The following is a 24,875-nucleotide window of genomic DNA, read 5'->3' as shown; positions in this document are numbered from 1 at the left end:
TGATAACACTAAGGGCACTGCCTTGCTATGTGAGGCTCGAGCTGTTTGCTTAAGACATAATAGTTCTGAGGAAACCCGCAAAGTGGAGGGAAGTAATTAATAAAGGGAAAATTAGACATCCACCCAATCGTAGCAATTGCTAGGAAGGAAGCCCATACGGGTTCCTCGAAACAAAAGCCTCGCAGTTGTAGAAAGATTCCACCGACAAACCTAGACGACGCGCGCTACTCCGGAGCCGTCTCGTAGCCACCACCGCCGCACTACGCTTTCTTAAGATTTCGCCATACCCTCCTCCGCTTTCCGCCTCGCGGTTCCGCTGCACCCTCCTCTCAGCTTTCCTCCTCTCGTCTCTTCTGTTTAGCAGCTTCTTCCATCTCCCGCTGCGCGCTGCGTTGGCTCTCGTCTTTCGTTGTGCTCGTTCGCTCGGTTACGCAAGGAACGCCGAGCCCGCCGCAGGAACGGGCCCCTAAGAGCTCTAAAAAAATGTCAAGGAGATGTGCAAAAAATTTACCGCAATAAAATGCACATACAGCACACCTGAATATATAAAACAGGCTAGGTGATTGTGTGTCATCGACCCGTTTTAATGGCAATGACTATAAACCATTATTGCCAGTCATCATCATGGGAACACCGCGGGGACAGAAAAGCCTGCGAGATGAAAATTCAATCTCTTATCGTGTGTTGTCTCGATTCCGCGACATGTCAAATCTGAGCTCCAAGTCCAAACGGAGGCGAGAGAAGTCCTGATTTTGACGTCACGCAGTTGGGGTGATCCATCAAAAACGTGTCAGCGTGTCACCTTATCTGACTCAGAAGGCGAAGCTTTGCGCATGCTGCTTTGAACGAGCGTGAACACTTGGGGAAATTCGTGCGGCCACATCAATTCAGGTGCATGAATTGAGAGCGCCATCTCTGCAATACTGACCATATTAAAGACTGCTATTGATGCAAAACTGTCCGCCTGCTAAGTCAGAGTTTCCCCAATGGGATGACGTACGAATATACGTTAATTGTATTATGCTATATGCCAGTTTCAGTTCTTGTTAAACGACTCTGCAAATCTCACCTGGGGTAGCAGATTCTCTTCGAGTTTTTAATCCGCATGCATATCTGGAGCTGAAGCTTGAATGTTTTGTAGCAGAGCTGTTTACCTGACGAACTTGCATGAATGAGCAGTATAGTTGGTCTCCTAGGGAGGGGGGGGGGGGAGGGGGGGCTATTTGGGCTGGCTAACGTCCGTAAAGTGAACCAAAAAGGTAAAAACAAAAGCACGCCGGAGAAGAAAGCAAGGACACGTGTTTACATGATTTCATCGTGCGCCGCACCTTCGCAGTGAGGGAGTGCACCCGCGCTGGCCGCCGTTGCTGCCGGCTCCATCTGCTGTCGTCCGCCCTCATTACAACGACGCGGCAGTTGTGGCGGGAAAGCACGGGGATGTGCGCCGCGGTAGCCGCCGCGGTGTGTAAGAAATGGATTTTGTATTGCAGTGGTAGACAATTGCAACAGTTGCAACTCCAACAAGAAATGGAAAAGTGGGAAGACCAAACATTGGTCCACACGGCCGAACAACAAGCCGAGTTCGACGAGAAGCGTCGACAGCAGAGAAGCGACTATAACAGATGATGACGTGCCCGTGCGAAAGCGGATAATGTGGCTAGTGAGTTTGCTTCCGAAGAACGTCAGCGAGAGTAGAAGTGAGAGTCTAATCACGCATTGGAGGCCGCTCGTAAGTGTCACGCCAGGTCGTTCGAGTCTGTGTCCCAGCAGCAGAGAAGCAGCTTCACTGGCTAATGCGCCACCATGTGAATGGTTCGGCCAGAATTTTTTCTTAAAGCAGGATAATTGAGCCTCTAAGGGGTAAACATGTACCACGGAGCCTGTGACTAAAAGAAAGGATATCGTCATTGAAGGGCGAGAAAGCAAGATGAACCTCAAAATTAAAAAATAAGGGGGGGGGGGGGGGTAAGAATAAGGCGAGCTCTACAGACCGGTTAGATGTAACGTCGTTGATAGAATAGCAACACAAGACGTCAAATAACAGCTGTCACAGAGGGTGGAAAAATAACATAGTTCGAGAACAACAACAGCCAGATAGACGCTTAGGGATAACATTTTGTACTAACTGTCTGCACAGATATTTTAACGTATCAGACGGTACCTTTAAGGATAGCATTTCTACGTATTAAGCGGGCTTACGACAACGCGGACAGAGAATTGCGGTGGGGTATCAAAAAGCATGAGGGCATAGATGACAATATTGTGAAACTGCGCAGAATATATATATGTATGGTCAACGAGTGAAAATTGTATCGAAAAGGCTGAAAACGCAATCAAGTAATGGAGGTTCACCACGAAGGGAAATCAGCACTTGCTATATCTTCAATAGTGTTCACACTTTATGCTGTGTGCCTAGAAAGACGAATCGAAAACATAGAATTTGGTTTTGACATACCTTACGCGCCTTATTGCGCACAGGGAGCAACAGAAGGCCCCTCGACTGATTTATGTGAAATACGTAATGCTATTAAAAAAAAATAAAAAAAGGACATAGTCTTGCAAATATGTCTTGCAAGGCAGCGACAAATCTCGGCTTTGGTTTACGCAGTTTGGTTTTGGACACTACCAATTGATTGCGCACCGAAGGCATCTACTGTCAGCTTTCTCAGCAGCTCCTTGCGGAGACGCTATTTATATTTCATATACTACATATATTATGTTTTATACACTATAAACTTCCTTACAAGAAGGCCACTGAAAATGTCAAGGTCTTGTTATTGACAAGAAGAAATATCCACCCCGTGAAAAATACTCATTCTGACCCTGATTCTTGGCGATAGTCGGCAGACAGGCGCGTCGTATTGACTGTTTAGCTTAGAGTAATTTATATCCCAAAATGTCATCACGGAATCAACAGCTGTATTCCTTATTTGTTTTTTTCCAGCGAGACGCCATATGTGTCCAGCAGGTGCATCGACGGCTTTTTCTGAAAAGCAATTGAACTAATGTCAAAATGCGCAGTGCCTGAGCCAGGTCCGTATTGTCGTCTGTTTCATTTCTTTTACGTTTTTTCCCGATACTCTGTTCCCAATATTATGGGCCTCTCTCGCAGTGATCGCAACATTGCCATTGGGAACTTCGAGGAGGCACCATGGAGCATTTCTCTCTTCGCTTAGCCATCCCCACTTTGCTGTCGTTTGTAGTACTGTGCAATAGCGCAAAATTTGACGTGTGTGAGGAAAAAGCAGGTGAGGAAAGGCCCCGAGCCATTTTTATCGACATATCCTTCTGCTTTGGGATCGAAAAGGAAATGGAGCTTCCAGTCCCGATTGAAGTCCACGCTAGAGTTTCTTATTTGTTTTGGATTGCACTCAGAAATTCGGCAATAGCATTGCCCTAATTGATGTGGCTCCTTGCATGGCCCACATAATATAATGTTAGCCCATTAGCGCAACGTGTGCAAAGCAAAAGCGCCAATGCTAGTCGTGCGTCTCAACCCTTAGTCGTGCCTCTTTGGATATGAATCACTGGGCATGGGCCAGGTGGTATGTGCCACGAGCCATGTGCTTCTCTTCAATGAATGTCTTTTACGCCGACGGGGCCACTAGCCAAGGGTAACTGGACATGTGCAGCTCTCCAACAGACCACTTTGGCGCGAACTTGAATCACTGGACATAAGACAGTGGTTGTCCCATACTCCTATGCTGAGCCGGTTAGACTAAGAAAATCTACACAAACGCAACTGGATGATGAAGCAATTAGCGGCTACGCCTTGACAAAAACTCGTCTACGAGATTCGGAGCAGGCACCTTTTATTTGCATTTCGTATGTGAAAGAAGGGGTAAAAGAAGGGCGTAATGAAGGGCGTAAACGTGTAAAAAAAAAGGGTCAAACGGTTTCCAGGGATTAAGACTGTAACATCTCTGAAGGAACCGATGTGGAGCAGTTCATCAGAGATGTCGTTAGAGATACCTTCGGCAAAAAAAAAAAAGGTAGCGTAGTTCCTACTCAAACTGATCCAGCAACAACAGACAAGCCTGAGAGATAAATATTTAGCGTGGAAAAGCTTTACTTGCAAAGAGATGACGGAAAAGCCCCCGATAACACGGCTGTAAGAGCCGATGAAATCCCCATACAGCTAAATAAACATCTGGGTTCGAAGAGAAAGGTACGGTGACTAATGCCATAGAGCAACGAACGAAGAAAGTTCCTGTTGGGTGGCGTAAAAGCATGGTGAACATCCTACACAAAGCCGAAGGTGATAAGGATAAGATAAAATCGTACATGCCAGTTAGAATATTGTGGGTGAATAATACAATCGCCATACAAGCTATAAACTTATTTTTTTCTAAAGGCGTGGGAAATGATGTGCTGGGGGAACTCCACTCTGGTTCAGACCAGGCATACGCTCGCAGGATAACATGTTTGTGCTACCTCGCTGAATATATCTTTCAATAGTTCAGAAAAGACCTTTATGGATAGATTTCTAGACAATAAAGGAGCTTATGACATCGTAGACCAGAAATCTTTTATGGGATATCCTTAAGCACGAGGCATAGATGACAACATTGTGGAACTGCTGAGGGACATATACAGGAATAGCCGAGTACAAATTGCATTGGAAGGCCGGTAGGGCACTGTAAATTCACCTAGGAGTGAAACAAGAATTTTCTGTTATTTGACAACAGTCAAACGGCAACGTTGACAACGTTTTGATTTATCTTACATTCCTGGTGCACAAAAGGTGCCCGAGAAAGTCCCTGGACCGATATATGTGGACGATATTGTGCTACTAGAGGACAATGCAAGAGAGTTGCAGAGACTTGGTCAATATGTGTGGCAACGCAGCGACTGACCTAGGCCTTTTTCTAGCGCGGAGAAATTGGCGAATAGGATCTTTAGTAAAGAGACGGAGTTATTTCGTGGTAGCAGTGGCCTTAGTGAAAAATATAAATGCCAGCGCGTACACAAGAACGGTGGAACGACATACTCAATCACCCCTTAAGACGATATGAAAATAAAGAGGAAGCGGAATACGGCAATAGGGAAGTGTAAATGACCTTATCACTACAGTAATGATGAAGTGCTTCATGGAACCTGGGAAGGAGTAATGGTGTCAGTGCTCAAATCTGTGGCTATCCCGTATTTCGATTTATTAAGCGCTATCTTATGCGTTCTTCGCCTTATTATTCATGAGCGAGCAGGCGCTGTTTTCGAACGGCATTGAAGCTATGAAACGGAAGCGTTCTCTTCCATGCTCGAATAAAGAAACGTAATTCAGCATTCTATTTTCAATGACATTGCTAGGTTGCGCTTACTGCTGGCGGCAGCACTATTTACATTCTTACAAAGTTAAACACAAGCATGCTCGTGCTTAAACATACCTGCACGGTAAGGACTGCATGCGGTCACCGTTAATTTTGAGTCCTGACTTTTGTAATATGGATGTGTCGCAGTGACATGACATGAAAGCCTGTATAAGCGAAGAATATTTCTATTTTAGAAAATGAGTCCATTTCAGTTCCGTAACGTGCAGAAAACCCCGAGCAAGAAAATTTGGAAATCGTGTGAAATTAGCCCTAAGTTGCAAAATAAACCCGTAAAAGTTAGTCAGGAAGATTCGCTGCTTCAAAACTTGTTTTAGAGGTTGTATGCAAACTGTAATAGTTGCGCATAAAAAGCTGACTAACCTGGCTAAAAAGAGACGTCTGAAGGACCGCAATATATTGAAAACGATTCCTTAAAAATACTGCATGTCTTCGTAAGCATTCATCAAGTGTGCAAAAGTTTGAATCAACTTTCTTAAATCTTTGCGAAATACTGCGCTACCTGCCGTTCTACACTAGGATCCACAGCAGATGCACATAAATGATAGAATTCTATAGTATTAAGCAAAGAATATTTAAGGCGCCCACTAGTATCTGCAAATGGTCTATTCATTATGTACAGAGCTTCCCCTCGATACATTGTCTGTCCTGCCAGGGAAATTTCTGTATCAATACGCCTACAAGCATAACTGCAAGGACAACCGGTAAGTAGGATCGAAGCACACGTAATCAATTGTGACAGAGTAAAGATCGAACATTGAACAAGGCACCAGGCAGAGCCGATATGAAACCGCCACCCTGCAAACCTGTCAACCTGTCACCCTTACATGGGAAAATCAGGAGGTAGAGTGAAAGTTCTTTGTTCGTTATAAAATAATAAGTAATGTATAGGCAAAGGAGCTCCGTGCGAATATGCACGGTGGCAGTGCCATCCAAGGTATAACCTGGAATCCATTCGAAAGCCCCAGAAGGCTATGAAGGAAATGAATTCAGGTTCATCAGAAAGAAAGTTTGGTGCCTGTGGAAAACATTTGGTCAACAAAAATTTGATATGTATAGCGGCTTTTGTAGGCATAACATAAATGTACTTGCATTGCTGTGTGTTTTTTATACTTCTATGTGATATGGTGACAGCGTAGTTATTTTTATGTTTGTGTAGAACAGAATGTGACACGTGCACTGTTATCAACTCCGTGTTGTCGAGGATTAGGGGCTTTGAAGCTGCTCCTGTGACTTTTTCCTAACATTTCCCATTTTATGAAAAGAATAAAGTAAGCGGGAAATACAAAATAGAGTAAGGCAGAACGGAAAATTGAAGAGAAAAAAGTTTTTTTTCTTTTTAAGGAATGTTTTCCTTCTCAAGAAGCCTAGTATATTTACTGTTTAGATTCATGCGAAATTGCCATGGATGCTGACTGGCCTGAAAGATTGTTTGTCTAAAGCATTTTTGCAATAACACTTTGGTAATGGTGTTGAATGAAGTCATGTTTTCTTTCTCTTCATTCTATAGGAATAGTGCAGAAAGCAAAGGCAACACAACTCGCGGCGAAGCTGGTCGACAAGTGCGCTCTTCCCATAGTTTCGAAATACAAGTTTTCTACGAAGATGATCCAGCGGGTATCGTACACTTAAAACCTATTTTCCTAGGTACACACACCTCTATGAAGTTGCATGTTACCTAAACACGAAAGCTTTTACTTCGCAGGAAGGGCAACTTTTTCCACAAGACCAATTTATCTGTGAAACACAGCGCACACAGATTGCGATACCTGAAACGTTTTTTTTTTTTTTACATTGTATCGCTTGCGCAGTCCTAAACATTGGCTGAAGTTGATTTACCTTTACCTTGCTGTAATGTTACCATGGTAACCTGTCGCGGTAGCTTAGTGACTATGGCGACGCCCTGCTGAGGTCGAGGTCGCCGGTTACATGACAGTTGCGGCGGCTGCATTTTAATGGGGGCGAGTTGTGAAAACGCTTGTGTACCTAGATTTACGTGTAGGTTAAAGGACCCCAGGCTGTCAACACTATTCCGGTGTCCACGCAACGGCGCGCCTCTTGCTCATATCAGGCTTTTCGCACCTAACATACCAGAACGTACCTTTTATTTACGCAACGAAGATGTAAACTCCAGCAGTTGGTTTCGCCGTGATCCAAGGACAGATACAGTACACACTTTTCTTTGAATACCACCAACTTGGACGTATCTTACAGGCAATAGAAAGGGAGTGCACTATAGCTGAGCCCACGAGCGATATATTAGCTAGCACTATTAACAATTCAGATGACCGAAAAAAGTATCCACTTCTAAAGATAGTCTGGAATAAAGCACCCGAAAAGAGCCCGACTGCACAGCTCCCAAGATATTTTCGTGCAGCAGGAGTTCGGTGCATAGGCAACTCTGGAAAAGCCCAGAGCGAGGCTACTATTGATCCTGCGATAAGAATGACTCTAGCGTACCATGGTTACGGCAATAAAAGCTTTTGAAAGCGTTTACTCACCTGCGGGCGCTGTGCTGAAACGTTAGTCAATGGCGTGCTTCACTTATAAGGCAAAGTTCTTTTTTTCGAAGGTGGGCATGAATATTTACTCAGGGATATAGATTGGCAAATATTAGGCGGCGACATGGAGCCATTAGCAACACGCGGACATTTTCTTCAGTATGCTACATCATCTCAAGTGCTTAACTGTTTACGTAGAAGGTAAAAGGTATGCTACGAAACGTAGCAAAATTGTTTGTGTAAGTATTTGCCAGGATTCCACATATGCCACAGCGTTGCATTGCTATGCACACCCAACGTAGCTGTATATTACTCAATTATTTTTACTGAGTTCCACCACAGTCAAATTTGTTATGATAACATGCATACTGCTAGCCTCTATGCGAATGCTTTGGCGGGATATGGGTAAAAACAATGATACAATGCAGGACAGTTAAAGAAGTACGGTAAACAAGCCTAGGTTGGAAGGTTGAAAAAGTATTCGTTCTAGTAAGGGTCACAAAGAGCGTAACAATGAACGACTCATGGTTCACGTACGAACAGTGCAGCAAATAAAGTGTCTCTATGGAATAGCCTTGAAAGAAAGAGTAAATAATGAACTTCTCTCTGATGTACTTTGCTCAAGAGAGCAACAAAACAAGGGTCACGTCCATATAAAAAAGAAAACGTTACGCAAGCAAACGTCGCATCCGTTTCAATGTGACGTGGCATAATTACCATGGTAATTTAACAGATTTCTTTTATACAGGCAGCATCTAAAATGTGCGTCGTATTTCGATTCTGCTGGCACAAGTATGCGCCATTGAAGAAGTCTAAGGTAGGTGAATTTCATTTCCCAAAATTAATTATTGTTAACATCAAATATGACCACAAGAATCCTTGATGCGCTAGAAGAATGTGATGGGATCCTTGAGAGAAAGGCTTCGGCACTCTTTCATGTAAAACATTGCGAGGACTCAGGTGTCTCCTGCAGACCTATAAAACTATGGCCACCTAATATAGGTTGCCCTGCTTGCTAAAAAAACATGGCATGCGCGGTGTACCTTTACTCAGCTGACTCTTACCTACTTTCTGTTTTGTTTCAAGTTGTTCTACGACTACCTGAATACCGAGATCCGTTCTATGCAGCCTGTTACAGAAGGGCAAGCTTTTGTATGTTCAGCCTAGCCCTGAGCATGAACTTCCGTTCAAGTTGCAGTCGGATATGCTGAAAAGAACAGAATCAGTGGATAGCACAAATGCGTGGGAATCGCAGATGCGCGCAGCTTTTGTTATTGTTGGTGGTGGTGGGAAAAACTTTATTTTGGTCCTGTAAGTAAATACGGTGGGCTTCACCCTGCTTAGGCGTCTGCCACGAGCCCTTGGGCTCTGGCGGCGTCGTCGGCCCGCAGGAATGCCGACAGTTGATCTTCTGGGGCTGAGCGGAGCAGCACAGCAAACCAACGCGCGCAGAAGCTCTCTCTGTACAGAGGCTCTCTCCCCATTGCTACTCGCCGGCCCATTGCATTCCGAGAGCATATGCTCAAGAGTTGCTCTTGAGCCACGTAACTTACATTCGTCTGTCATTTATATATCTGGATGAATTATGTTACGCGTTACCGGATTACAGTCTTTCCTTGCTTCTAACTTCCGCCACTGCACATACTGGGGATAATGTAGTTTTCCAGGAGGTGGTGGATACATTACCACCATACATTAACAATACATTACCAAATGCACCTCTGCATTTGGTAATGTATTGTTATATCTTTGTGTTTGGTCAATCTGTCTCCCCACTCCCGATCCCCGTCCTCACTTTCTTCGGCGGACCCCGAGTTCACGGCACCGATGCTTGTCGCAACTCGGTAGGTTAGCCCTCGAGCTCCGTTGTGTGCCGCCTCATTGTTTCCGCTGTCCCTTGGTTAGATAGGAGTATGGACAGATATCCATTGTAATAGAACGTTTTTTTGGCTCCTTTCAATAATATGTGTCCTGCCTCCGGAGAGATTTGGCCGTTCGCATAGTTGCGAATTGCTGCCTGTGAGTCATTATAAAGTATGATTTAGTTTATGTTATTGTTAGTGCTATTGCCGTTTCTTCTACTGCTTCTGTAAGCACTGTCTGTATCGCGACGCTTGTTACACATTCCTTTTTGTGATTGACTACGACTGCAGCGATTCCCTTCCTGCATTTGAGTCTAGCTGCGTATACAAAAACTGCTGCTTCATATCCTAGAAATTTTTCCTGTATCTCCTTGGCCCTTCTTTGTCTTCGCCCTTGATGTTGTGTGCGATGCATGTTCTTTGGAGGAGGGGTGAGCCATTATCATATTGTTACGGTGGAGGGAAGGAAGAAGTTGGATTGGACGAGAGGAAGAGGAAGTCTGGCAGTTGCCTGAACGCCATTAACCTCAGTTGTAAATATACATTATTTTACACTCGTGGGCCTGCTTTCTTCCTGCAACATTTTGGTGGAGGTGCTGGGTACAATCACGGAACTTCGCAGCGGACGTCATCTACCTGCCGCCACAATGGCAAATCAACCGACACAAGCGACAACGCCTCACTCATCCGCGGGACCCAGGGACATTTTGTGGCACGGACAACGCTGACGCCGAGGATTGGCTTACGATGCACGAGCGAGTGTGCGATAACAACCGGTCGGATCCAAAAATGATGCTGGCAAACGTGATATTTTATCTAAGAGGAACTGCGAAGTAATGGTACGACACGTACGAAGCTGACCTAATGAGCTGGGATGTCTGCAAAGAAAAAATGCGGGACCTGTTTGGCAGACCTATCGGCCGTCAGCTGGCAGCAAAAAAAGAACTTGCGTGCCGCGCTCAGACGTCCACAGAATCCTATGTCATGTACATACAGGATGTGCTGGCCCTCTGTCGCAAGGCTGATGACAACATGACCGAGGCAGACAAGATTGGTCACATACTGAAAGGTATTGCAGACGATGCATTCAATCTCCTGATGTGTAAGGATTGTGCCACTGTGGATGCAATTGTAAAAGAGTGCCGGCGCTTCGAACAAGCGGAGGGCCGCCGTGTCGCTCAAAGTTTCGACCGATTGCCCAATACCACCGCGACATCTTGCGAAGACCCGCCGCGGTTCGTTCAGCCCGCAGGACCGGAAGGTATCACGCGCATCGTTCGCCATGAGCTTGAGGCCATGGCTCCGGCTCCTGTTCGACCCGACTGTCGGGAAGGCGTGCCCGCTATCTCCCTTATACAAGCGGTCGTTCGGGATGAAATAGCAAGTTTGGGCATTCCATCTCTCTGCTCGGTCCGCCATACAAACACCTACCAGATTTCTCCGGCCGCTCGCTCCCAGACGGGAAGCTTTCCGCCACCCCGTCGCAACCCAGCTGACTGGCGCACAGCGGATGATAAACCCATCTGCTTTAATTGTTCCGGTATTGGACACATCGCCCGTCATTGCTGCAACCACTGGTCGTCGCCTCCTCGGTGGTCGTCTCCGAGTCACTACCACCAAGTACCAGACAATCGCACTTTCTCGCCCTATACGCCGACTAGGAACATCAACGCCGACAGTGCTCCACCAAGATCTAGCCGCTCCCCGTCTCCGCAAGGTCGTAGGTCCCGTTCACCTCTCGTTCACCGCTCTTCGTCCCCTTCTGCAACCGGTCACTTCGCTTCGGGAAACTAGGTGGTGCAGCTTCCGGAGGTGAAGCTGCAACTACAAACCGGCCCACAGATCCTCTGTTGACCCTGCCTACATGTGGAAACCTACTGGACATTGAAGTTGATGGCGTTCCTGTTAGATCTCTCGTTGATACAGGAGCGCAGCTTTCAGTTATGAGCGCTGCTCTCCGCCGAAGGCTCAAGAAGGTTCTGACACCCGCCGTACTGGGCACTGTGCGAGTCGCCGATGGAAGTACTTCACCTGTCCTTGGAATGTTCACAACACGTGTGATCATTGGGGGCCATTATACCGTTGTTCTATTTATCGTCCTTTAACACTGTCCGCACGGCCTAATTCTCGGCCTCGATTTTCTTTCGAAACACTCTGCCCAAATTGACTGCTCCGCAGGTGTTGTACAGTTGGATCTGCCGCTTCCTGCCGACACAACAACTTGTGCTTCACACCGCTAATGTTCTGCTGAGTTTGCAAGGCTGTCTCCACAAGCGGCTACAAATGTCCTCCTGCCGGCCTGTCTTCCCGTACCTGATTGCGAGTACGTCGTGTCGCCGCTTACTGACGTGGTTTTGTCGCGCAATATTGCCCTGCCGAGCACCTTAGTCCGGATCCGCGAAAACTGCACTCGCATGCCCATCCTCAATTTTGGATTTTCGTCGCATGTGCTGCCACACCGTATCGCCATAGCGCATATCACTCCTTTGGAAGAATTTGAGGTTTCTTCTTTGACCTCTGAATCCTTCCTCAGTACCAACGGACCATTGTCACCCACTCCTCCGTATTCGACGCCTAAGGACGATGTTTCTAAGATGATCGCCCCTGACCTTCCTTCCGTGCAAATAGCAGCTCTTCGTGACCTCCTGTCATCTTATCGGGACATCTTTGATTTGGACGACCGTCCACTTGGCCAGACATCTGTTGTCACGCATCACATGAACACCGGTTACGCCAGCCCCATTCATAGGCGGCCATATCGTGTCTCCGCAACAGAAAGGGCCATCGTACAGAAAGAGCTAGACAGGATGATGGACAAGGACATCATTGAACCTTCCAGTAGCCCGTGGGCATCACCGGTTGTCTTAGTAAAGAAAAAAGACAACTCGGGGCGCTTCTGCGTTGACTACCGTCACCTCAACATGATTACAAAGCAGGATATTTAACCCCTGCCTCGCATTGATGACGCTCTTGACTGCCTTCACGGATCCCAATACTTTTCATCGATTGACCTCCGCTCCGGTTATTGGCAGATTAGCGTCGATGAGATGGACCGCGAGAAAACCGCCTTTGTCACACCGGACGGTCTGCACCAATTTTAAGTCATGCCCTTTGGATTATGCAATGCGCCAGCTACATTCGAGCGCATGATGAACTCTCTTTTGCGCGGCTTGAAGTGGTCTACATGCCTCTGTTACCTCAACGATGTGATTGTGTTTTCGCCGAACTTTGAGAGCCATCTGCGGCGCCTCACAACCATACTCTCCGTGTTTCGTGCTGGCCTTCAGCTAAACTCCTCCAAGTGCCATTTCGGTCGCCGTGAAATTAACATGCTCGGCCATCTCGTAAACGCCGCCGGAATCCAACCTGATCCACAGAAAGTTCACGCCGTGCGAAAGTTTCCTGTACTTTGTTCCACAAACGATGTCCGTAGTTTTCTGGGCTTATGCTCTTATTTCCGGCGATTTGTGAAAAATTTTGCCGACATAGCTCACCCTCTCACGGACCTTCTTAAGAAAGACGTCTCTTTCTCTTGGGGACCACTGCAGGAGAAAGCGTTCTCTACCTTGATTGAGCGGCTTACAACTTCCCCAATTCTGTCGCACTTTGACCCTTCTGCGCCCACTGAAGTACGAACTGACGCGAGTGGTCATGGCATCGGCGCTGTCCTCGCTCAGCGTCAACAGGGCCAAGACCGTCTCATCGCTTACGCTAGCCGCCTTCTTTCCACGCCCGAGCGAAATTACTCCATTACTGAGAAAGAATGTCTCGCGCTCGTATGGGCGGTCGCGAAATTTCGGCCGTACCTTTTCGGTCGGAGCTTCTGCGTCGTAACCGATCATCACGCCCTCTGCTGGCTCTCCTCTTTGAAGGATCCAACTGGACGACTTGCACGTTGGGCCCTGCGTCTACAAGAATATACATTTTCTATTATGTATAAATCAGGGCGCCTGCATAAAGACGCTGACTGCCTGTCCCGCAATCCCGTGGATCAACCGGACGATACCGATGCAGACTCGGACATCAGAGTCCTATCCCTCTCCGGCTTCCTCCATATTGGCGACGAGCAGCCCAAAGATCCTGTTCTTCGAACACTTATGGAACGCCTAAGCTCCTCGCCCAATGACCCGTCCCTCCGGATGTTCACCTTGCGCGATGGAACTTTATAGCGTCGTAGCGTTCGTCCTGACGGCCCGGAGCTCCTCCTAATCGTTCCCAAGCACCTTCGACTAGCCGTGCTCCAGCAACTTCACGACGCTCCTACTGCTGGACATCTGGGCATCACTCGTACATACGACCGCCTGCGGCGACGCTTCTTCTGGCCCAGCATCTATCGCTCTGTGCACCGTTATGTTGCTTCTAGCGACCTGTGTCAACGCCGGAAGACACCTGCTATGCCTCCCGCTGGTTTGCTGCAACCAGTTGATATTCCCACAGAGCCTTTCTTTCGTGTGGGCGTAGACCTCTTTGGCCCCTTTCCAATTTCCATCAAAGGAAACAAATGAATTGCTGTAGCAACCGATTATGCCACGAGATATGCCATCGCACGAGCGCTACCAACCGGCTTCGCTACAGATGTCGCCGACTTCTTACTTTACGACGTCATCCTGCACCACGGCGACGCTCACCAGTTGCTGACGGATCGCGGCCGCTACTTTCTATCGAAGGTCATCGACGATCTGCTCCGCTCCTGTTCTACAGAACACCAGATTGCTACCGCGTACCACCCTCAAACGAACGGCCTCACTGAGCGACTAAACCACACGCTAACTGAAATGCTGGCCATGTACGTTTCCGACGATCACCGCGACTGGGACGTCGCTTTACCATACATCACTTTCGCATACAACTCGTCCCGTCACGACACTGCCGGATTTTCACCATTTTACCTGTTGTATGGCCACGACCCCACCTTGCCCTTTGACACGTTGCTACCTTCCGCAGTACAATCACCCAGCACTGGTTATGCTCGCGATGCTGTTGACTTAGACGCCCAGGCCCGAGAAGTCGCCCGTCATCGCCTCACAGTCTCGCAAGCTTCTCAAAAGCGACGCTACGACCTTCGGCACCGAGACTCCGATTTTTCACCTGGTTCCCTTGTCCTTCTCTGGACGCCTGCACGTCACGTCGGCTTGTCGGAAAAACTACTTTGCCGTTATTCTGGTCCGTACCAGACCTTACGCCAATTGTCCGACGTGACATACGGGATCACCCCAGTCGGTCAGCCTTCAGTGCCTCCCAACGTCACCAGCGATGTTGTTCACGTCACCAGGCTGAAGCCCTATGTCCCCTCATAAAGTGATGCTCTATAACTTGCACCGTGACGGAGCTACTCCGCTGGGAGGGTGATGTTACGGTGAAAGGAAGGAAGAAGTTGGATTGGACGAGAGGAAGACGAAGTCTGGCAGTTGCCTGAACGCCATTAACCTCAGTTGTAAGTATACATTATTTTACACTCGTGGGCCTGCTTTCTTCCTGCAACAATATTTTTGATCTTTCTTGGCATTTCCTTATTTTCTCCGTGTTGTGTGTGGCAGTTAATACCCAATCTTTCTAATTTACCTATTCCTGTCTTTGTCTTATAGAGTCTTTCATATTGTGGTATGCGTTGAGCTTCTATGAGTTAATCCAATGTGGTATGTAGCCCTGATGCCAGTAGTCTTTCTGTACTAGTGCTTACTGGAAGTCCTAGTGCCTGCTTCTGTACTTTCCTTATTAGGCCTTCGAGTTCTTTTCAGCGGCATACCATCTGAGGTATGGTGCCAAGTATAGGATGCTGCTTACGACAAATGCCCGTACCAGATTTAGTGTGACTTTTTCCCTCATTCCGTTGTTTCTTAGTTACCTTTTTATTAATACTATTATTTCAGACACCATTCCCTATAATTTCCTGATTGTTTCCCCGTTGATGCCTTTGGGCTCCATTATTAGTCCTAGGATTCTGATTTTATCCACTTTAGGTACGAGTGTCCCATCCGCACTTCTTTGTTGTATTTCTGCTTCTTCTGGGTCATTCACGCCTTTGCTATTATTTGGTTTGCGTCCTCTTCGTTTGACCCTGTATAGCAATAATTCTGACCTTTCTGCCAGGCAGGCCAGCCCGGTCCCTTTGAAGTATCGTTCGACGGCCTCCATTGTGTTCTGAAGTATTTGTTCTATTTGACCATCAATGCCATTAACTTCCCATATGGTGATGTCATCGAAGCATGTGGTGTGATTTAGGCCTTCTACTCGTTTAGTTTGGTTGGCAATCCGATTAGTGCTAGCTTAAAGAGGATTGGCGATATCACCGATCCTTGTGGTGTGCCTGCGTCTCTATACTTGTTTCTTCCGATTCCAAATCTCCTATATTTATTTTCGCTACTCTGCCAGTCAGGAAGTCTGGAACGTAGTTGTATGGTTCTTTCTCTTAAGTCTAGCTCATTCAATATATTGTTGTGTGCGTGAGATTGTTAAATGTCGTTTTTAAATCAAAGCCAAGAATGGCTCTGGTTGATGTACTTGGGACGTCTATAATTTGAAGCTTAAGCTGCAGAATTGCATCTTGATTAGAGAGGTTTCTGCTAAATCCCAGCATTGTAGTGGGGCGTAGATCTTTAGTATTTCTTGTTAAGATTGCACGTACCATTACCTTTCCTACACGAGATGTGATGAATATAGGTCTTTTCCTTTTCCTGTGATGGATATAGTCTTGTCCATTGTTCATGTCATTTACTGACATGAACAATGTCACTGTCTCGGCCTAAAGGCCTTACTGAGCGGTACACTTTCATCCACTTTCGTTTCCATTATTTATCGTTTCTTCATTTCATTTATTAAGCACAAGTAATTTCCCCTATGTTGTCCTTGGTGTCAGTGTTTGTTGACTTATGATATGACATAAAAAATCGGGCCCCCCGGATAATCCCCTTCCTTCTCGTTTATTACATAACGAGGGTCTCGAATCCGGCAACATTGATGCCTTCAGGTAGCATGTGCGGGATTATTGACCAGTCGCCTTCACCCAAAAAGATCACGTTCTCGTGACGCCGGCAGCAGAAGGACGTTCCACGTCCACCGCCAAGGTCTGTGAGTGGTGGCACTGGCTAACACTCCCAGGGTTCTTCTAGGAAACATAAACACCCAAGAAAGTGGATGGGGAAACGGAGCCGCGGTAGCTAAATTGGTAGAGCATTGCACGCGAAATGCGAAGGTTGTGTGTTCGGTCTCCACCTGCAGCAAGTTGTTTTTTCATCCCCTTTCATTTCCACTATTTATCGTTTCTTCATTTGATTTATTAGGCACAAGTAATTTCTCCTATGTTGTCCTTGGTGTCAGTGTTTGATGACTTGTTATGATATGACTAATATATATATATATATATATATTATATATATATATATATATATATATATATATATATATATATATCCGTACGTGTGCGCGTGTGAATGCTCTCGCTTATTCTTCAACGATCATCATGCAGTGGGTTCTGCCGGAATTTCGTTTACAGAGTTCAGTACGAGGCAAAATTATTGAAAATGGATGATCAGACACTATTTAAACACAATGCTTAATTTTATTAACCCTCCTTGTTTTAAATGGACTTCCACGGTTTTATATTGCTTTCAGCCAGCTTGCTCCCTTTGACCGTCCTCAACTTCGAGGAAGCACGTAGACACTTTTCAAGGATCCGAAGAAATCAAATGAAAGTGGTTCAAGATAATATCCTGTTGCAACAAAGTTCGAGGCTCTCAGTTTATTTTTTATATGAAAGTTTAGGGTCGAGTGAGAGAAGCTATCGTTATTGCAGTGTCTTGTATGTTTTTCTTTCTTTCTAACCGGTAATCAAGCTTACAGTACATGTTCATTTTTCAAGGGAGCGCCACTAATATCACCCTTACATTTAAATATACTTCGCTCACGCATGAGTGTTACGCGAGCACAGCTGTACTCCGAAGATGATAGCTAAGCTTGTCTGTCACTCTATCCTACCGCAGGGTTTCGATGTCTACCGTGAGGCGGTGTTAGATTGTGTTGCCAAAATGACATCATTATTCACGGCTGTCCTAAACCCTGTGAGTATTCGCAATACTCTTACCCGGATTGCTTTGAAATTCAGTCTGTTCGCAAATAATCTTTTTTTCTGCTGCTTGCCACAGGGGGCGTAATGAAATCGATAAGCATGCAACTCTTACTGCGTATGCTTTTAAAACACAATGAGCACTCTATAATTGCGTTGAAGCCTCGAATAATTTGTCGTGTTTTATGCACTTCTTTAGGAATGGATAGATGCGAAGAATCTGGAAGATCCGAGGGGCCTCTATTACGATGGTGTGGTAAGCCAAAACCAAAATTTATTGCGAAATGTTTATTTACAGAAACACTAACTAGCAAACTTTGGATATGAGTAATTAGTAATGAAGAAATCTTGTCGCGCACTTTTTATGGCGTAATAACATTTTCTCGCCATAGTCAGCTTATCAGTGTTTCTGATACTTGTGCTATTTTATGCGCCTTGCTTTGTCTTTCTATTTGCTAGATTTGTAGGCTGCGTCATATTTAAGTGGCGTGGTTTACAGATCTGGCATTTCTTTTTCTTCTCGCCCACTTCCATTTATCAGCCCAATTGAATCGGACGCATAATTTCAAACCTTGTAAAGACAAAGGTTTCGTACCAGATAGTTCACCGTTCGTTCTCAAATATCACTTTCTTGCATCGTGTGATCATGCTGCGCCTGCGTGATATCGAAAACAATCTGGTCGTTCCAAGGGGCTTCACTCAAAGGGAAATAAATGTTCGTCATGTTTAGCTCAAGCAACACACGCATTTGATCCCTGATAAATGAAAAGACTGCATTATTCAGGGACTCTCTGGAAGCCAGCAGATTTTACTTCTTTGAATAGAACATACTTGATTCAGGATTCAACGCTCAATAACAGTATTTGAAAGTTATTATATTGCAGTGCCACACAAAACAAAGGTTTCGCACCTTGAGCATCATGGTTGAAATTAAGGCACGTGAGGGTCTCGACCTGTGTTTTTAAGCACTTCCTCTACAACGTGCCCTGCTGCGCGCATCGCAAATCGAAAGCACGAGAATGAGCTGAACTTTCAGTGAGTTTTGTTCACATCTATCGCCACATGTAGCGGCGGTACGATCACTTCTGTCGAGATCGTGCCAGCGAGTAATTGAAGCTTAGATGCTTCTACAAAATCCCAAGCGATTCGGCGGCCAAGGACAACACACGCGAGACAGATTCGGCACAGACACGCAGGAGAGGTTGAATTCGGAGGCAGGGCGCCAACAACCGTGGCCGTTTCGTGATTGTCGCGGCGCGACCCGCGTTTCCTCGGGCTCCAGATTAGAACGGAGCGACTATTTGTTCAATGTTTTCCTATACCTCCCCAACTCTTTCGCAGGATTGAGTTTACTTCCACTTGCACTGAAGACAATTCATGTTTCAGAACTGTACGAGGATCCACAACATCTTTACCGACGATGCGGCTATCGGGCTCTCCGGAATAAAATGGGTGCGGGACACATTGTTCTAGACAGGTTGCGTAAATAAAATTTAGAATAGTCCTGTTTATACTCGTAAGCCTTTTTCTATACCCTGGATATTTCAAGAGGATCTCTGTGGATGATCATTGCAAGGAGCTAGGAAGGTGAAATGACTACTTGTAAACGTTTATTTCTGTTATGTCTTGGCATACTTTTTGAAACTGTTAACATTATCGAGTGTAATGCCAGAACGCGGACAGTTCCATAACACCTGACATTACGGCTTCTCCATTGCAAAAAAAATTTTTCTACAACTCCGCTCACACTGCAGCTGTGTGATAAATCTAATCATTCTGTAGCCGTGTACTTAAGGAGGGCTAACAACCTCCAATACGATCCACTGAGGTCTGTCTCCGAGCTAAACTGGTAGCCTGGAACATTAGATCCGATGAACGAATCACACTATCTTATTACGTTTCTGCAGCAGTACAAGGAAGATTTGGGGGATACAAAATGTTGTAATTTAAAGAGAGCATACGCTAAAGTTTACAACGTTAGCTTCGCCTCACGTGAAACACTAAAGTTTGCTGTCTTCAATCGATAGAACGCCACGCATCCCAGTTTCGAAATAAAGAAGTATGTTTATGCAGACTAATATTTACACTGTTCTTGTGCCGTAAAAGCCTAGATAGGTAACTATTTATCACTCGCGTTTTACCGACGTGCTGTTGTGCCGATTTAACGCCGCTTGTTTGCACAGTCTCATTTTTCTTTCAGAGTGGTGGTGCTCTACCCTATATTTCACAGACGCAGAGTTATACGTTTCTAATATGCTATATACTGAGACACGTAGGTCACAGTGGCTCTTGTATTCTTAGGGCACATTCACACCGGCGACTGACAGTGGTCGCGCGACCAAGTTGGTCGCAAAGCGACCAGTCGCAAATGGTCGCAAACGGTCGCCTTTCTTGAAAAGCGACCATTTTGGGCCAGTCGCTCTCTTCGCGATTTTTCAGTCGCGCGACCGTGGTCGCAAAACTGATAAACCAATCAGCGGCGCGCCGGAAGTGATCTTTCGTGTGTCTACATCCGGCCTCCTCCGGCGTCGCGTTCAAATTCCGCGTGGATTCCGAGAGTTCTCGCTGAGAACGATAATCTCCGGGATTGCGACTTGCGGGTCGCGCTCAGCCGGGCTTGCCGGTGTGAACATCAGTCGCCTTCGGTCGCTTTTTGATTGCGAGTCGCAAATGGTCGCGCGACCTCCTCAAGTCGCCGGTGTGAATGTGCCCTTATAGGGATAGATTTTAATTATTAACTTCAGCTTTTGTTCGAAATTATTCTTTTCCTTGAATTTCCAAAAAAACAGAAAGAAATGCTTATTATACTTCTGGACACTGAGGCCTTAAAATTTCGTCCATTAAAGGGTTAAAGTTTCTTTAACCACGAAAACGCTATGGCGGGTGTCGTTTTCCTTCTTTTTTCCAGTCGTGATCACCTTTAAATGAACTCTTCCAAAGAATGATTCGTTCGTGATTCCTTCGCTCTGGACCTATAAGAAAGCGAGGAATACGTTGCTGAACAGTTTTTTTATGGCATAATGCTTCCTCTGTTTGTTGGTATACTTCACTGTACTCGGGGGAAAAGAACAAATTATAACATCTTTATTACAATTGAAATCACGCAGTTCTTGTGCGTCAACATTTGGGAGCTTGGAAATGCTTTGCCGTGTACATCCCTATTTTACATTACGCCCTTACCTCTGGCTACTTCCGCATCGTCAAAAGGACCCTCACGAACATCACCCCGGTATCTCAGTGTCAGTGGCGTTGTACTGCACAGCATTAGGTTGCCGGTTCCATCCCAGTCATGCTTGCCACACTTCCATAGGGCAAGCATGCAAAAACGCCAGCGTACGGCGCATCGGGTGTACGGTAAACAACACAATGGAGTCAAAATGTATCCGGAGACCCCTGCTACAGAACGACTGATAAAAAGATCGTGGTTTCGGCGCGTGAAACGCCAGATATCATCTCGAATGTCAAACTTGACCAGATGACAAAGACGATGATGTGCCAGAAAAAGAGTGCTAAATTTTGCCCGCCAACGTTACTAGGGATTCAAATGACGACAGGAATAACTGAATACCTAAAGTTTCGGCACTTGCCACTGCTAAGAATTGAGCTACTACCTAAATATGTACCTTATACGTATAAAGCAGAAGCAGCGGTAAGCCGGACGCTGTATCAGGTGAAACTAGTGTTCATAATGACAAGCATCTGCACCGAACAGAAACATCTGTTACGGTGGCTATTGTGCTCCGCACGCTATACACGCATGTGCGATACACTTTTTCATGGAAAAGTGACATTGTACATCTATAACATCTACATGCCGGTCGGGCATGCGATTGTGAGAAAAATTAATCAGTTTCGACGAAGTTAGCACCAACGGGACCACCAACGTATTAGCTAGCGTTTTTAAACCTAGAAAATATGTCAAACGTGCACACTTACCGTGTCTCTTGTAACGCTCATTTTGAGGAAGTTCCAAGCCACACCACGTAACAGTAACCTATTAAACAGGTGTCTACAATTTCAGCAAGACCAGAGTTGCTTGGACATTGCAAACAATGTATATCCAATTTGAAATCCAAGGTTTTTACGTGCCAAAACCATGATCTAATAATGAGGCGTGCCATAGTGAAGGGCTACAAATTACATTTGTTTGCGTGGGCTTCTTTAACATACACCCAATGCGCAATACACAGGGGCTTTCACATTTCGCCGCCATCAAGATGAGGCTGCCGCGGCTGTGATTTGATCCAGCTGCCGCGGGCTTAGAAGTGCAACGTCATAGAGGCTAAGTGCCCACTGTGGGCTCACAAAATGTCCCCGTTCAATAAACCACGCTCTAGCAACTTTCTGGCTAGTTAATTCGTGCGACTTTTGCGTGCCATGCAAACTCATAGGGATGGCGTCTATGAGTCTATTACGGAGGCCGCAGTAGGCAATCCTCTGGTGGTGAAGCTGATGTTATGCTGCAGATCCCTACAACGCCGGCTGCTATCTATATATATATATATATATATATATATATATATATATATATATATATATATATATATATATATATATATATATATATATATATATATATATATATATATATATATATATATATATATATATATATATATATATATATATATATATATATATATATATATATGGACTTAATGGCAAGCATGCAGCTACCACAACCTAACGGAGGCCTAAATTACAGCTGGCGAAAGCAGTACTGCTCGTTCACCTCCAACTGTGTGTGTTCTCTAGATAATGCAAATGTTCGCGGGCTCGGGCACTTGCAAAAAGGAAAGAGTGCACCTTGCGTAGCACATTTGGCCTCTTGCGTTGTTACGTGCAATTTCTTCTTTAGCTTTGGAAGAAGCTGCGTGTTTTGGCTTTTGCTTTCGATGACGTCATTTTTTTCCATCGTGAAATAAATTTGTTGGCTTGGTCGTAAATAGTCAGAGAAGCACGAGAACGTCTAACAAATATATTTTGTTACACCGTGAAAGAAGGTTCTGTAAACGTACGCCCGAAGGTTTGAGGCTAACAGAAAAGACATAAGGCACTACGATGGAATGATGGAGTGCCGGTGCAGTTTGTTTCCATGTCGGCGAAAGTAATGCCAAGCAAAATGTACCGACATGAATGTTCCCAAATTGACAAAATAAACCTTTGGATAAAAGCCATCTGTTCAAAGTTGCAAACAGAGAAGGCATCAGTGTATTCAAAGTATTCGTCCAGGCGTTTTCGTGCCTGCACTATGCACACACGTATAACCCTTAAATGGCAAGTGGAAAAAAAGAAAAACAATTGAACGACGTCCGAGCTTAGATTACCATAAGCTACAGAAGGAAGAGCCTCCTTGCAAAATTTGACTTTTGACGTAGCATCGGGAAGGTCACAGAAACAACGCAAATATAGAGGCTTTCGATGTTGAAAGCGAAAGAAACGTCACCATTACCACTCGCCGGATGATACGCGTGCTGTGACGCGTGGCCCCGCGGAGTCAACTCCGGAAACCCGGTGGCCGCACTATTGCGTAGTATGGGTACCGCGGTCAAACATAGTGCCGCGACAAGGCTTCTATCCCTGGAGTATCTGCATGCTGTGCCTCTCGCAAGCTTTGTGCATGTAGCGAGGGCGAGGGGGACAGCATTAGGGCACTCTATCTCTCTACGTTAGACGTTCAGACTACCGCGTGCTCCGATTGGTGTGTGTGGATCTCCGGGCGAGGCTATGTGGTCAAGGCCGATCGCCCGGTGCCCTCCAGAGAGCTTCTTTCACGTCTTTTACCCCCGTGCGCACGTGTAAGTTGCGAGAGAGGCATCTGGGAACTTTTGCCGGACACTTTTGCGAGATCTGGGGACTTTCCGTTGCCGAATCTGGCGTCTGATGGGCGTTTACCTAGGTACTATGGAGGACGGCGCGTTTTACTCGCGCCTGCATCAGATTCTGTCCGAACGTAATCATAAGAACTGATACAAAGTCGAAGCGGCCGTTTCTCGCCGTCAGTGGTTGGCGCCCTCTACTGTGCTGCACGTAGCATAACGTTTGACACTTCGCAGTTTGCATTCGGCGTTCTGCCGTAGCCATGGCCATCGGCAACGTGAGGAGTAGGCACCATTCAGGTATGAACAATAACGTCTGTATAACCTGTAAACGAATATTTGAAATAAAACGAATTTGCAGGAACAAGGTGTCATTATTCACTGGTGTGCGGATACTAAAGCGGCATCTACAAAAGGCCCCAGAAGAGTTCATGAAGCCAAAGTCACCAGATGTGCCTCTCAACATCTCACGCATGCGCAGGGCGCTCGGGCAAAACCGAGAAATAAGGCCTCCATGCGCCCGTGACCGTTTTCGCTGCACTGAAAAATTCCCGACGCAGCTTACTGTCGCTTACGTCATAGCGACACCCCCAAGTGCACGTCTCATCTGCTTAGGTGCTTTGTAAAGGCTGCTAACAAAAAGAAATATACAATCACCAGTTTTGTGGATCGCCGAGTTTAGTTTAGTGGTATACACTAATCATCTATAACAAATTTAGCCAATGTGAATATTTTTTCGGTTGGCCTTTAGGTTATAAGAAATACCGTGTTGAATAAACGCAAATTTTCAACAAAGGTATTGTATGGCTAGCTGACGCACACCACATTTGAGTATAGTCCATAAATGTCCTGTCCTTCGAATGCCGGCGAGAGCTTTTTGTCGAGGCTTGAGTACTCGTCGTCTTCATGGCCATCCCTCTGCTGCAGTTTTATAGCGTCATATGTGATTTCTTCTTCGTGCAGCTGTTCAAATAGAAACATCAAACGGCATTAGACAATTTCTTAAAGATAGCACAAATTGCGCTGATAGTATTATACCAGGCGACCGTCGCGACCAAACCGCAATTTGTTTCCCCAGCCTAAAGTTTTGATGGTGTGAGCGCAAGAAGAGAAGATATGCCCACCGAAAATGGGCCTTGCTGAGAAAAATGCATTAAGAATCGCAGCCGAAAGTATTCGTAGGAAGCCAAATAGCTAAAATCGGGCAGCCTTCTCGTTATGGCCTAAACATGCATTCTGGGCTGTAACGCATACGTTTCTAGGCACCGTAATCTCATTCGTCACGGGGAATTTCTCGTTCGTAC

At 45.8% G+C, this 24,875-nt stretch overlaps 2 protein-coding genes across 8 annotated transcripts in view; one reads left to right on the top strand and one right to left on the bottom strand.

Annotated features, from left to right (window-relative positions):
• Positions 1–1,981: 1,981 nt before the first annotated feature.
• LOC129380644 (uncharacterized) lies at positions 1,982–19,265 on the top strand. Of its 5 annotated transcripts, XM_055062305.2 has the most exons (7): positions 1,982–3,033; positions 3,113–3,248; positions 6,838–6,944; positions 8,577–8,645; positions 17,670–17,747; positions 17,952–18,008; positions 19,139–19,265. In XM_055062305.2, exons 2-7 carry the CDS (start codon positions 3,152–3,154, stop codon positions 19,223–19,225), a joined length of 495 nt encoding a protein of 164 aa, XP_054918280.1. In that variant the 5' UTR covers positions 1,982–3,033; positions 3,113–3,151; the 3' UTR covers positions 19,226–19,265. The 5 variants fall into 5 exon arrangements, 4 of the variants coding, with proteins under 4 accessions (XP_054918280.1, XP_072140942.1, XP_054918279.1 ...); XM_072284841.1 differs by lacking the exon at positions 3,113–3,248; XM_055062304.2 differs by lacking the exon at positions 1,982–3,033 and having other exon boundaries at positions 3,052–3,248.
• Positions 19,266–22,716: 3,451 nt separating this feature from the next.
• Positions 22,717–24,875, bottom strand: part of LOC126543739 (sodium/iodide cotransporter-like) — a 57,134-nt gene continuing 54,975 nt past the window's right edge. For 2 of the 3 annotated variants that reach the window (XM_050190845.3, XM_050190844.3), the window contains one exon: positions 22,717–24,534. In XM_050190845.3, the coding sequence (XP_050046802.1) occupies positions 24,379–24,534 (156 nt within the window). In that variant the 3' untranslated portion in view covers positions 22,717–24,378. The remainder of the gene's footprint in view (positions 24,535–24,875) is intronic. The other variant, XM_055062303.2, reaches the window with a different exon arrangement.

The sequence above is a fragment of the Dermacentor andersoni genome, chromosome 10, assembly GCF_023375885.2.
Source record: "Dermacentor andersoni chromosome 10, qqDerAnde1_hic_scaffold, whole genome shotgun sequence".
Taxonomy (NCBI): domain Eukaryota; kingdom Metazoa; phylum Arthropoda; class Arachnida; order Ixodida; family Ixodidae; genus Dermacentor; species Dermacentor andersoni.
The sequence above is the reverse complement of the archived record's forward strand: the minus strand, read 5'-3'. Positions and strand labels throughout refer to the sequence as shown.

Coding starts and splice junctions, on each gene's coding strand:
- LOC129380644 (XM_055062305.2), top strand. CDS start 3,152: ATGGAGCATTTCTCTCTTCGCTTAGCCATCCCCACTTTGCTGTCGTTT. Junction 17,748..17,951: donor TCACGGCTGTCCTAAACCCT/GTGAGTATTCGC, acceptor GCACTTCTTTAG/GAATGGATAGATGCGAAGAA. Junction 18,009..19,138: donor GCCTCTATTACGATGGTGTG/GTAAGCCAAAAC, acceptor TTCATGTTTCAG/AACTGTACGAGGATCCACAA.